The sequence below is a fragment of the Charadrius vociferus genome, unplaced genomic scaffold (genome assembly GCF_000708025.1).
Source record: "Charadrius vociferus isolate BGI_N301 unplaced genomic scaffold, ASM70802v2 scaffold478, whole genome shotgun sequence".
Lineage (NCBI taxonomy): Eukaryota > Metazoa > Chordata > Aves > Charadriiformes > Charadriidae > Charadrius > Charadrius vociferus.
In genome coordinates, this window is record NW_009650063.1 from 1,405,201 (window position 1) to 1,419,221 (window position 14,021).

The following is a 14,021-nucleotide window of genomic DNA, read 5'->3' on the forward strand; positions in this document are numbered from 1 at the left end:
CTTTCTGATGCTCTTCCGCCTGCCGAGCTGCTTCCTAACTTGAATTTGTGCACCTGATTATTCTTACTTAAGCACAGACCCCAGCATTTGTTGAATTGCACCTTATTTTTCTGCATAGCCTGTGCTATTTGTTAAAGTCATTTTAAATTCTTGTCCTGTCTTCCAAAGCGCTTGGAGGCAGCGGGCTTTGGTATCATTTGCAAATGTAATTCTCTCTATTCATCACTAAACAGTACTGAAAGCACATGTTCTTCCACCGTAAGCAGCTCATGGTCGTCATCCTTTCTCCGAGTTTATAAGAACTTTGTCTTAGACATACCATATGTTCAGAGCATTGCTGCCAATAGAGGAGGATTACAAACACTCTTCCCTTTTTGATACTTCTTTACTCCTAAATTCCCATCTTGCCCTTCTTGTAAAGGAGAACACATGGACAGAATAATAGTTTCAGGCAATTTTCTTTGTTTTCCTCCCTACATAGGCCAAACTATAATCCTCATCCTGAAATCGTATCTTCTTCATAATTTCTGCACCCTTCCCCAGCATCTGCGCAGACCTGCAGCAGAGATATCTGCAACATACGTTTCTGCAAAGACACCTAAATTCACTGCAATTTATCCCTTGCCAAAACAGCAACCGTTCTTTGCAGCTACCATTTATGGATTTTTACGTACAAGGGCACATAAGCCCACTACCCAGATTTTTTGTTCTGTAGTCCATCTCAATTTTCCTATAAAGTAAGATTTCTCATCATTATTACTGGAAAAGCCACGTGTATCTTCGAATAAAAGGTTCAGCTGCTTTGAAGGATATAATACACATGGGAAGTTTGGGAATGCTGAGAAGTTCATGAGAAGTGTTGTTTCCTATTTACCATCTATTTAGCTGGAAAAGGATTTAGAAGAAAGGGTATATGCCATTAAGGATTTAAAACCGTCTCACGTATATAGGCTGAAAAAGTTCAAATACCTGTTTGACACCTCCGACAAACTCGCAAAGACTGCCTCAGACAGATGCAGATAAAACCTGACGCTCACATTAAGAACTGCATGAAAGAGAAATTTGGCTTAAAAACACATTAGGGGATAGAGCAGGACAGGAAGCATTATTGTTCCCACCTTACTTGCTGGCTGGAAGCGCTTTCAGAACGCGTCTGACCAGCGCGCAACTATGCCACGTACAAAAGCACTTCCTTTCTGGCCACTTCAGCTCAAGTAAGCTTTGCAACACGCTTTAAAATTCTTCACATCTCAGAGGATTCTGCTGTTTTCTGAAAATGTGCCTAACTTGAACTTCACATGTGGTCCTCATTTAAATGCAAATCAGCAATTAGCAATTTAAAGTGTGCTAACAGATCATTTGTACTCGAGATACTTGGTCTGGAAATGTGTTAAGGCCTGACCAATAATTCACTTTTTTCACAGCTTCAGATATTCACGCCCTATCTAAAATTTACCTGGTAATTGAGTATTTTTATAGTTACCAAACGTACAAATATTTTGCATATTCAAGGCTTGGCCTGGCAAATTAATAACATGCCCTTCAGGCACAGGAAAGATCAAAAAAAATATTTGCTCTAAATTTCACGAAATCTTGTTAAACTGTGGCTATCAGTCCTCTGGGTGCCAAGAAAGCCATCGTCTCTTTTGCATGGAGTTTTTGCATTGAGGGTACAGGTATAAATATTGTGGTGAAATCCTAACTCCAGCGTAGTCAAGTCAGCTGTTTGGAAAGTAGGATTTCACTCACGATATTGTGGTGAACTAATTGCTATTTGATATAATTACTTATAACTGTTTGAATGTCAAAGGTCATACCTTCATTCAGATACAATCTTACTTTTAAGATGAAATTTGAACTGAGGTATAATTCCATGAACTCAAAACTAAGGAAAACCATAAATTTAGGTATTTTGATAATGACAGAATATATTCATATCGCAGTAACTATTCTAATTTGAAGGACAAAAATTTCCTTCAGATCCAAATTCTAAAATCTCAAAAGAATCTTAAAATTTATGAGGAAATCTTGGCATGAATGCTTTAAGGTAAATACCTGACACTTTGAAATGTGAATATTCTCAGTAATTTCAACTTCGGAGAAAAGTAAACCACGCTTGGCAACTTAACATCAGTACAAAAATGACAGTGGCCATCACAATACCAGTTATCCATCCTGCTCTCCCTCTAACCTGCAAACGGGGAGAAGATCAATCAAACCCTCAACCTGGTCCATGACTTACTTTGGCAAGCCCATACTTCAAAAATATATAGTGTAATGATATATAGCCGTATCAAGTTTTCTATAAGCACTTCCTTTAATTAAAAGGAGGAACACATTTGTCTTGACTTGCTCTCTGATCTTATAACGAGATAAAGTGTCATTTCCCTGTAGTCGTATTTGAAATCTGTAATATAAGGAGCCCTAAGCTAAACACGTGTTGAAGAGAGCAGGTGCAGACGATATCACTTAGTGGAGGAGACTACTTCTTAGCATTCCTCAACCCCAGCAGCACTTCTGAGCTTACGCTGCTCGTGCTCACACAGAAAACCAGCACCCCAATGCCCTCCCTTTTGTCCCTAGTCAGAACACCATTTTAATCACTCCCCAGGACAGAGGTTGTACTAACAGAAACTTACGGGAGTGTGCTCTAGATGTTATTTATTTATTCTTTTCATAATTCTGAACATCTAAACCAGGTGACTTTCCTGTTTTTCTAGCTAAAATAGCTGAAACTAGAAATTTCTTCTTGAAGCACATTTATTTTGGGTTCAGATTGAGAGTCACGTTAGTGTCTTTTCAGTCACACAAAAAGGTTAAGATAAATACTTCACTGTTCCTTGTTATTTTTTTCTCAACTAAACTTTAGGGGAAATCCTTAGAGGATAAACCAATTAGATCCCAGTTCTCACTGGAATATAAACCTATTACAAGCTGTACACTTTGACAGTGGGCCACCACTGGATTTGAATTTCAGTTCCGTGGACCAGGTAAAGCCTCACGCAGCCCTCAAAAGTAGCATGAAAGTACCACGATGCTAACTTCAGCGGTCCCGAGGGATTAATATGAATGCTTAATGACATTAATCCACATTTAGATCACTTCTGTTTAACGACATGCTTCCCATGCATACATATATAAATATTAATTTTGGACTGAAAGATAATTGTTCGACACGATAACAATTAAACAGCTGTAACCTGTCTCATGTGTTAAGTAATGGAGCTGCAGGCAAGCTCCGTAAACAGATGGTCTTACCCACCCATGCTTAATGTTAAAGACTTTTTAAAAAAGAGGTGTTGACAAATCTGAACAAGAAGGCATAGTTTTAATGCAAATTGGCCAATTTGCAATTTAGATTACTCTAAAACTAATTTGGTCTATAGAAAAAATTAAGCTGCATTGTAAAACTGAGATGTTACACAGCACATGGATAGAACAGATTCACCACCAACATAATTATTTACTAATTCCATTCAGCTAACAGAGTTTAATGGAAAAGCAGCTGGAAAAGTATTCATATTTATGGGCTTCCTATGACAGTTACTTAATTTACTCATGGTACATGCCAGTTATATCACAAAAAATAATAGGCTTTCTGAAATAATATCTGTTCCAATCTCACAAAACAACTATGCAGACAGGAGAGAGTCACTGAACTCATCGCAAGCCAGGACAGAAAGGAAACAAAAACACATTTTAGCACAACTGTGTTACGAAAACTTAATTACAGAGCAAAATTTCATCCAGGCTATCACCTGGGCACCAGCTGTCCATGTGTGGTCTTGTATCCCACTGAGATGCAGGTTGAGCTTCACAAAATAATATATGGACATTCACCTCAGACCCGTGAACGTCACTCCCAGACCAAATAAGCAACTGAATGGTGATTTTCCATAGCTTTGCAGTAAACTGTTTATTTAACCTGTTCTCATGTGGATACAGGAAATGGTAGAACATTACAATTCCCAGGAGGCAAAAGACAGTAAGCAATTTAGATGCCTTAAATTGTTTAGTATTTGAAACATACATTACCAGTGTTTAGTTCAAACCTGTAAGATGCTAAAAAATAGCAATAAATCTTGAGTTTTGTTAATTCTTATTAGATTCATTTCACCACAACACTACGCGTGTAGTTATCTGCTGAACATCTTTGATATAAATCTTTGGAAGTGTGTGTTCAGAGCAAAGGCAACGACTCACAAGCGTGGCCCACGTCAGGTGTGGTATTGAAGTTGGAGGTACCCCGTGCCAGAGACGCACAATGAACAGTGGGTATCAGCAACACACAGCAGCTTTACCCTGTTAGTCAAAACAACCCTGCCTACCTTACTCTACACATTGCTTCAAAAAGAGAAAAAAAACCACAAAAAAACAACTGCTTTATTTAGTGTATTCTGTTCTCTCTCACAATTCAAAAGTATATTAAAAAAATATATATTATTTCCCAATTCCAGTCTTGCGATCCTCAGCCTTAGGGAAATGCTGATGCTCAACCCAGGCAAGCAGATGTCTACATTTCTTCTGAACAAAGAAAGCAAACCTTTGCAATCACCTATGATTTTGCTTCCCGATGTCCTGAAGTATTGAAATAAAACCAAAGAAACGGTCTCTGGAAGTTTAGAGTAATTAGAACTTCCTTTGGCCAAATTCCCTTTTGAATATTTTGAAGTGCACATAAAAATCAGCGTAACTCAAGAAGCAATCTAGGGTTTAAAAGATAGTAGAGACGAATAAAACTAAGGATTACTTTGTTTTAATTAATCACCTTCTTTCTACCCTTTAACACATGGCAACTAACAACACAGTGCGCTAACGGAAAATGAGACTGAACAGAGAGGCAGCATTTAGAAATACGTAAAAGTCGTTAGTTGAGGTGCAAAACATTTTAACCATTTTAAACGGCATTCATGCTTCACAAGAATACCATAATCTCTTTGATCACATAAGTTATGGATTCAGATGATTCAGGAGTCATTCCAGTTAGCGCCTCTGTGATTAACACACACGTATCACCTACCCCATTTTGTGCATCCAGCCAGAGATGTGGTGGGGCACTCCTTTCCCAAAAGGTGAATAAAGTGCATTGCCCTTAAAATTTACAACTTCTTTGGAATATTCCTTTCCCAAAGAAGCTGTAAATTTGGGCCACTGCTCTCCATGTGACTTCCAGCTAACAGCTGTAGCAAACAAATACATCTGCATTTCTAAAATACTTCACACTACTGCAGCTAAATGGTTAATGACTTTTAGAAATAACAACAATGCCAATTGTTTATTTTTAGATGTATAAAGGGAGAGTGGGAGTCTTTCAGACACACAACACAAATTACATAAATATTCTGCTACCAAGCTGAGAGTTTTAAGTAACGTAAAAACGCCTGGGTTACAAATGGAGGGTGACAATAAAAAAAAATGGTTTGCATGGAGAAACGTTCTGATGTCCCTTGTGTTTTGAAATTTATTGCTCAGAAAGAGCTACTACCTACACTCTAGGGCAGGTGAGAGAAAGGCAATTTGACTCTTCCTTTGCCAAGCTGAGGAGGCAGCACTTGTTACTCCACTAAGTGGAAATCCTCTTGGAAATGAGTAATAAAATAACCTGGTTTCTCCAAAACACTGGGCTCCTGAAGAAAACAGCTCTAAGAAGAATAAATATAACAGCAGGCTACAGCCTGTACCTCATTACTTGTCTTGGAGGCTGTAAGGGCAATATAAACAAATCAAACTATCTTTACAGCAGCAGCCGCAAAGTAAACACCCATTTAAAGAATAAACAGGTGGGAAGACAGACCTGCTCGCCCAGTGCTGAGGAAAAACTTGTTTGTGCTTAATATGTTGGAAAAATTGTTCAAGAGCAGTTCATCCGTGTATAACTACAACCCTTGAAATGCTGCCAAGGTCAGTGAGACCAACAGCAGAGCGATCTGCTGAGTAATTGCTCGTTGGCAAGTTAAAGCGGTCAAGGGAAAGGCTTTATCCTACTTCTAAAGATTTACTTTATTTTATTGTTCAGAAAGCAGTTCTCTGCCCACCTCTCTACTCTCTTTGTCAGCATGTTTTCTGGAAGCTCCTCAAAAATGTTAACCCTACCGATTCTCCCTGGGATTCTGCAGATGCCCCTTGGTTCCCCCTCTCTCATATTTCTGAGCGATCTCATTAGTAAACAACAAAAATCGATTGTGATTTCTGTACAAAATCATTCACAAATCAATCTTACTACTTCACACCCGACTCCCTTCTACAGAATAAAATCTTGCCTGGTCTTCCTGCTGCAATGATGTGGGTATCAGTTAATACAGCTGAAACAGACCCTCATTTTCCCTGCCTTCACACCGCTGCTTCCCACGACTGCCAAGCTCAGCACCACCCCCCTGCCTGGCAGTCAGGGCTGTAAGCTACCCGGGAACCCGGCTTGAGCCGTTACTTCTTTCTAGATACTCATGCCCTGGTGATGGCTTAGCTGCGCTAACACATTCGGAGTTACAGAGCATCCACAAAAGGTAACATTCTCCAGCCTTTTTAGCTTATGGCAAAAGCAAATCATGCTACATTCACATCTACCAGCTCTACCACTTACTGTAGGTAAGGACTTATTGTCCTGTCCTGTCGCTTTGGCTACATCACCTCTTTTAACTGACCCTCCTCCATCTCTTCAGACATAAAACTACGGGTTTATTCCTTATTGGAAACTTTTTGGACTATTCAGATTATCTGTGATTTCTCCATCACTCAGTGTTAACTCTTCCCTTTGTCTGACCTGCAGTTACCTCTTTCATTGTCTATTCGATCCGCCTCAGCCATGATGCTTCTCACGCTTGGGAGACGTGCTCCATAAATACCTGCAGAGCCACTCCGTGACTCCTGTGACAGCCTTTGCTGAGCCCCGTGCACTGTTCACCACACGTTCAAGTACAAGCTAGTTTTCTCCTACAATCACACCACTGCCAGTTCCTTTGTCTGTTTCCTACCTGTTGTCACGCAATAGTTTCGCTATGTGGTTATGCCAAGACAAGAATTGTTTGGATAGGCCCCTCCTCCTCTTGCGCGAAGAGGGGTTCGTGTGGAAGGGAATCCCTCAGCACTGCAGCTACACAAAATCAATATAAAAAATGATAAACTTTTGGGCAAGTCTTCCTCCACTTTTTCTTAGTCCCCTTATTTCCATGCGTAATTTCCCATGCTAACTCACCGTCAAGCCCTGTGCAGGGGAGAGGGACATCCCGCTGTATATGGGACATATGGACTGTAAATAACCGGGTACAAAAAGGCACAGTAATATCCAAAGGCTTCCAGGCACTAGAACTAACTTGATTACAGAAACACAGAAGCTGTAATAAGGATGGCTTCTCAATCAGCTGTGTTAAAACTGCTGTGACATTATTTACATGTAAGAAATGTGATGTAAGTCTAAAATAGAGCGTTATGTTGACAAGAAGATAATTTTGGGCAGCTAGATCACATTTATTACAAGGTGGAAGTGACGTTTTTGTGTAGGCAAGTTACCTTTTAGAGCTGCTTCTCCATAAAAGAAAAAAAAGCCCCAACCGAAACCAATAGGAAGCTTCATTTCCAAAAGACATAAAGCCATCACATAAAAATAGAAAAGCACAAATCAAGTAACATATTTACAGTTTAAAATAAAAGTAACCCCCCCTTCAAAAAAGGCAGTTAAAGGGGAAAGATTGAAAAGAAAACTCTTCCACCTCCTTTTGATGGCAAACTAGATATGAAGAACTGATGAGCCATTATATTACCATTTCCTTCCTTAAAACACCAACTCCTTTACACATGCAAACATTCCGTTTGAAGAAACAAGCTTTAAAGTAATACACTTCTTATTCAGACGCGGCCAGCAGCGCCGGCTGTTTGAATTTTGCAGCGAAGACAGGGTAAAGCATAGGCAGCCTACCAATGGTACAGTGCTCTCCGTTCCATCCCTGGCTACATTCACACTTCCCGTCTTTACAGGTGCCATGCTCCGCGCAGCGGGGATGGCAGGCTCTCTGGTTGCAGGCTGCGCCCGTCCAGCCTTCCTCGCAGCGACACGTGCCACCCATGCACACCCCGTGCGTGCCGCAGTCCACCGAACAGATTTCTGCATTGGAGAAGGGGGAAGAGAAGGAGGAAGAGATTGCACACAGGAGAGAGAGGGTACGCATTAATTAGCAGCGCTGCATTTTAATTCGACACGTGAAGAATAAGAAAGGCAAAATCTTTGAAAGTTGAATCAAAAGAATTTACTGTGACAGGCATTTTCAGGTAGGACGCAACAGAATACGGAGTACTGAGTTTTCTCTCTGTGCTAATGCTCGCTTAGTTATCCAGCAGACTTAGCGGTGCTTAAGTGTCCACAGCTCTTCTGTTAGCGCTGAGTAATTTTCAGCCATGTTTTTTGTGATCACATATGTCTTAAGAGTAACCTTTTGTAACTTAGATTATATGGCACTTAAACCCACTAGAACTTGCACTCGACTCCTAGTGACTCACCATACCGTATACCTAGGTCATTGTACGCTCTGAGTGAAAATCTACTATTAATGAAAGTTCATCTTAACAAGGTTTCCCCGCCCTACCCTGCTCCCTGTTTTCTTTCAAAGTAAAAATGTGCCATTTCTGACACATTTTTTCATTATAAAGAATCAGCCTTAGTGAGACAAATTAGTACTATGCTGACATACTGACACATCTGTTAAATATAAAAGATGATTCTCTTTTACTTTCAGTAAATTTGTATCAGTGACAGCTATGAACAGTCTGGTTTAAATAATAGATTGTTAAAAAAAAATAAATCAACATACAGCAATTTAGCTTGTCATTTACATATAGTAACAGGAACTTGTAACTGATAGAATAATTGAAAAATACGTTAACAGCCAAAGGTAGTCAGAGGCCAAACAACGCATGTTAAGTCTCAGCTAATACAAGATGATAATTTAGACTGCCAGATTTTGCATTTACAGTTTGGATTCATTTAGTCAGACTCCAGCAAACTTTGCTTCTGCTAAGCAGACAACAGAAAAACAAGAGGAGATACAATACAGCCTGAGGGACTTTTTTAGCTCCTTGGCATACAGCTGGCTGTAACCACGTACTGGTTCACACAAGTAATCTATTTAGGTTTTGTTTTCTTGTGAAAGACAACAAACAGTTTAGCAATAAAAGACTGAAATTATTTTCAACAGCAAAAGAAAGCGGCATCCAGTGCAAGAGAGGTTTCCAGTTTCCCACTCAACAGTGTTTTTCTTTCCCCATAGAGTATAGCCCTCTGTCTCAAATGTGCTGGGGAACATTAAACTGGGTATCAAAGAGCTGTGACATTTCCCAAAAGGTTCAGCCCAAAACCCGTACGGACAAAGACAGTGTAATTTCCCCTCGCCTTTTTTTTTTTTTTTCCCTATACAACATTTTATCCCTACTTTGAATTAAATTTTTGATTAAGAGATGCAAGATGGTTTGATTAACTTTGAGTCACAAAACATCAACGCAGCTCCAAGAAAGAAAGGTTTATTTCTCTTCAATCTAATCAATTTTTCATTAGGGTGAAGGTGTTTATCAGCTTTTAGCACACTAGCTTTGAGCAAGGTGCGTCAATCTTTGTAATGAACTTATTAATTAGAGCTAATTTAATTGAAGTGGAATTGAAGGGCTAATTAACGGACAAACTGCTGATGAAGATAGAGGAAAGCTCTGCTGATTTCAAACCTATAAACCCGTCTGATGGAAATAACTCATTCTTTTTTTCTTCTAGCAGCTTAACAAAATGTTTATGGGTAAGATTTGCTTTTTTAGTGTACCAGTCTGAAGGTCATTTTGCACGACCTCAGCAAATAATCTGTACGTGTTTTTACAAAGCTCTTTTGTGAGTTTGACACTTTTGAAATATTTGAGAAGATCAGAAATATTTTATGTTATTTTAATTACCAGTCATTCCTTGAAACAAAAGCAAAAGATGAAGCATAACAGAATCATTGAAAATAGCCTAGAGGACACTGTATCAAGAAACAGAGGATTCATGTTTTGCCTAAGAACTAGAAAGGCTCTCTCACAAATAGCCATTTTTAGTGCTAGCAATGTTCAGAGAGGAATTTTTTATTCTAAACAAATTTAACAGAAGACAACATTTTCTTCTCTCTGTCACGTTTTCTTGAATGTTTGGAACTCTGTCCTATCACTCTCGTATGCAGAAGCCATTATGGAGTATCACAGATCCTGGTCAGGAAGTACATTTGCTTTAAAAAGATGGTTCCTCATGAAAAAGTTATATTTATTCATAAGCTGGCATAAACCCAGCTAGCCCATGTGTTCAGTTTTCATTAACAAAATCATCTGAGTTGTTAGATGAACTGTTTTAGACAAATATATGTCTCACAGTTAGACATTTCTCTTTTGATATGTGGCTACCAAACAATATTCTAAAAACTCGTATTTGTCGAAAGGCTGCTGTCATACTTTATAAATATTTAGATACTGCTCTCTGTGTCAGTACCTCCAGTCATTTTCTCCTGTTGTTTCTAAGCTCAGACTATGGTTTTAATAAGATCAGTTTCAGACTTCAAGAAATCCCTCTGCTTCTTCACTCCTACCAACTCCTGCCACCCTGGCAGCCTGTGCCCTTCCTCGAAAGCTGTTCAGGATTCATGCTTGCTTTCCCTTTGCCTTCAAACTGGAACACTGTCTGTTTTTCAAGAAAAACACCTCCAGTTAGCTGGGGAGATTTTCAAATTGGGACTGTCCCTAGTTTCACAAGTCTAGTTTTAAGTTTCTAAATAGATGTATGAGGTACGATGATAATTAGATCCATACACCGTATAAGGAACGTTCTGTACTTGGATGTGAAGTACCTGAAGTTCCCAGGTGAAGGCAGCTAAAAGATACCAACAAATAAATACATTGATTTTCAAATACTTCAAATTCATCAATTATTTTGAATCTTTGAATCAATTCACAGTTCATCTCGAAGCCAACTCAAAGAATTCCATCAGCTCAGCAGGCCAGGTCCTAAGGGAATAACTTCATTAAAATGCTGCTATTCAAGACGTCATCATTTTACAAAATGTGAGTGCTTTCAACCCTTACCATTGGAGCAATCTGGACCTGTCCAGTTGGGGTCGCAGGTGCAGGTACCGCTCTCTTGAAGGTAGGTGCCGTGGCCAGAGCACTGGTCAGGGCACATCGTCTTCAGGATTTCACAGTTGTTGCCCCCCCAGCCCGGGTTGCAGTGGCACTCGCCGTGGATGCACACACCGTGGCTGGAGCAGGCTGGGTCCAAGCAATCCGCTGCGGGGAGATGAGAAAGCTCAGCTTAAACTTGTTGTCATTCCTAACAACAGTAACCAGCCCCTAGATACTATTTTCTTTGTAAAAACACCTTCCTTCCACACTGCTTTCCGGTGTTGTGAAATTCGTGTGCGAACATAACTAACATCAAGACATTTACAGGCTACCACTGGGTTAAAGAACCTTTCAAAGTTTGCTAATTTTTCTGAATTACAAGAAGATTGGCTTCAGGTCTCGGGCAACTGATCTTTGGTCTGCCTAACCAGCGTGTAACAAGTGCTGGATTCCCCGCAGCACTCGGTATCAACTGACCCGATCCACCGCTACGGAATTTTGACAGCTGTACAGGACCCTCAACTTGTTTCAGAAATAAATGAGTTGCACACTGTCTATCTGTCTTAATTCACTTTAATGTGCTTTAGATGACGAGATTTAATTTAGCAATTTGACTCAATAAAATGTTACACTTGTAGGGTCAATGGTCTGAAAATTTAATTCCAGAGACTTAATTGCATTACTTTGTACGTGGAGATCAATAAAATCAATTTGATTGAGGAAGAAAATGGCGCTTTTTACTCCCTAAAAAAATAGAATGGAAATTGAACTGCATTTTGCAGCACACCAGAACAAACATTATTATGCACATCTCTGGAATACAAAAATGATGCATCATTTTTCACTCTGATGCATTTGAATCGTCACTTTCTACAACATGGTTGGTGGAAAAGATCACTAACAAATGCAATACATTAATGATTTATTCTATACAGGGAAAATTCAGCAAGTCTTCCTGTATTCCAACATCTGTTTTTCGTGTTCTTTCTTCTTAGCTGACCTCAGCCAGAAAAAATAAATAAAAACATACCAGCAAGCAAAAAGGTATCACACATTATTAAGAATTTTCCCACTGATTACTTATGAATAAATAAAGTGTAATAACCCTGTAGAATTCAGTGATACTAGTGATTCCCAAACTTGATTTTTGGTTTTCTAAAGTGATTTTTGAAGAAACGCCGTTAGTGTGCACGATCTAGAGCTAGGGAAATCGATAGAGCTGGATGGGCCAGCTGGAAACCTGACCAACAACAGCAGGCGCTGGGGTAAATATTTATTCATTTACCTTCTTCACAGTTTTCTCCTTTGTATCCGGAGTTGCAGGCACAGGAGCCCATGATGCAAATGCCTCGGCCCCCACACTGGGGATCGATGCACTGAGTTGTCGGCACGTCGCACTCGGTGCCCTTCCAGCCGCTGTAGCACAGGCAGCGTCCTTTGGAGTACTGCCCATTGCCACTGCACAGCACCGGGCAGGCTGCTGTGAAATAAAACGTGGCAGAACAATTAAAGCCAAGTTCTTCACCAAAGCTTTATAAAGAAGAACAACTAAGGAGCAAGTCACATGCCGGTTGCTTTCCCGCTGTATTTGTCTTCGTGCTCGCTTAAACTGACTCGAGAAAAGCATCGGGTTGATTTACCTCTCGAACAATCGGGGCCCAGAAACCCAGCAAAACAATGGCAGGATCCAGAAACACATTCGCCGTTACCATGGCAATTTCGGGGGCATTCCACCACAGACTCTAAAGGGAAAAAAAGGAGAATAATTCACAGACGCCCACTGCATGAAGTACCTATCATTTGAACCACTACTCACTGACAGCGTGCTCTCGCTCCCAGAGAAGTGTTTACATTTGGTTTGTTTGAAGAGCACGAATAGCTGTGATTTTCTACTGCTGATGCCTCTAGTATCTTAGGACACCACATTCCAACAAAAAGGCTCAAATTATAATGGTGAAACCATATGAGCTCCATACTTAAAATCCAGCCCTGTGCCATTTAACAAATACTTCAAAACAGCATCCTCATGTGAAGCGCTGTTTTACAAGAAGGTACACTCCTTATGCCTTAGACCAAGTAATTAAAATAGATATTCTGCATTTTGTCCTAAGCAGCAAAAGAAACACTATGAATGGAAAACCTGTGAAAAAAGTCAGATCATTTAACTATGAAAACTTATTTCTGTATTCATAAAAAACCTGACCGGAGCATTTGGTAAGAGCTTTGAAGATTATACTTACCTATAATTATGGTATTAAAAGACACCTGCTCTGCATTTTTCCCATCGTTATAAAAGGCCAGGTGCCAGATGCCAGAATCCAAATACTGGATAAAACCTGCCTCGTGCAGACTGACAGACCTCGCCTGCCGTCCCGCTCGCTCCGACTCCAGCAGGTTGCGTTGCTCTCTCGCGATCAGCCGGCTGCCATCCAGGAGCTCCACAAAGTCGTACTGCAGGGAGGAACGGACAGGAGCTTTGAGAAGTCACAGGATGACCCACGGCACCACCAGCTTCCCCACAACATCCTGACAATACGCTTGTATTTTGACCAAGACTTTCCTTTTGGAGCAGGGAAGCAGGAGCTGAAACCAACCCTTGCTTATTTCTTTGCCCCTTGCTAAGAGTCCAAACAAAATTACCAACTAATCCTCATGCTTATTAGAGTGGCTTTTTCGGTGACAAGTGGTCAATGAACCTATTACACATATTGAGGGGATGAAAACAGCAGTTGAAATGAGTCTGCAGTCATGACTGCCACCTGAATTACAAGAGAGAGCTAACTTTCAAAGTGTGTTGTATGCATATAGGTTAATACTAATATACAACACCAATAATCTCCTTTGCTTTTTATTTAGCTTCAGACAAAGGATTAAACTGCTCAATCCCCCTTTTGGATGGTCTGGAG

The 14,021-nt window shown here is 40.1% G+C and overlaps 1 protein-coding gene across 1 annotated transcript in view; it reads right to left on the minus strand.

Moving 5' to 3' along the window:
• The window catches only part of TENM3 (teneurin transmembrane protein 3), a 323,623-nt gene that overhangs the window by 72,053 nt on the left and 237,549 nt on the right, over nt 1-14,021 (minus strand). Inside the window, exons 9-13 of the mRNA XM_009891787.1 lie at nt 13,356-13,566; nt 12,756-12,857; nt 12,401-12,595; nt 11,080-11,280; nt 7,913-8,098 (exon numbers count right to left, since the gene is read on the minus strand). Coding sequence (XP_009890089.1) covers nt 7,913-8,098; nt 11,080-11,280; nt 12,401-12,595; nt 12,756-12,857; nt 13,356-13,566 — 895 coding nt within the window. The remainder of the gene's footprint in view (nt 1-7,912; nt 8,099-11,079; nt 11,281-12,400; nt 12,596-12,755; nt 12,858-13,355; nt 13,567-14,021) is intronic.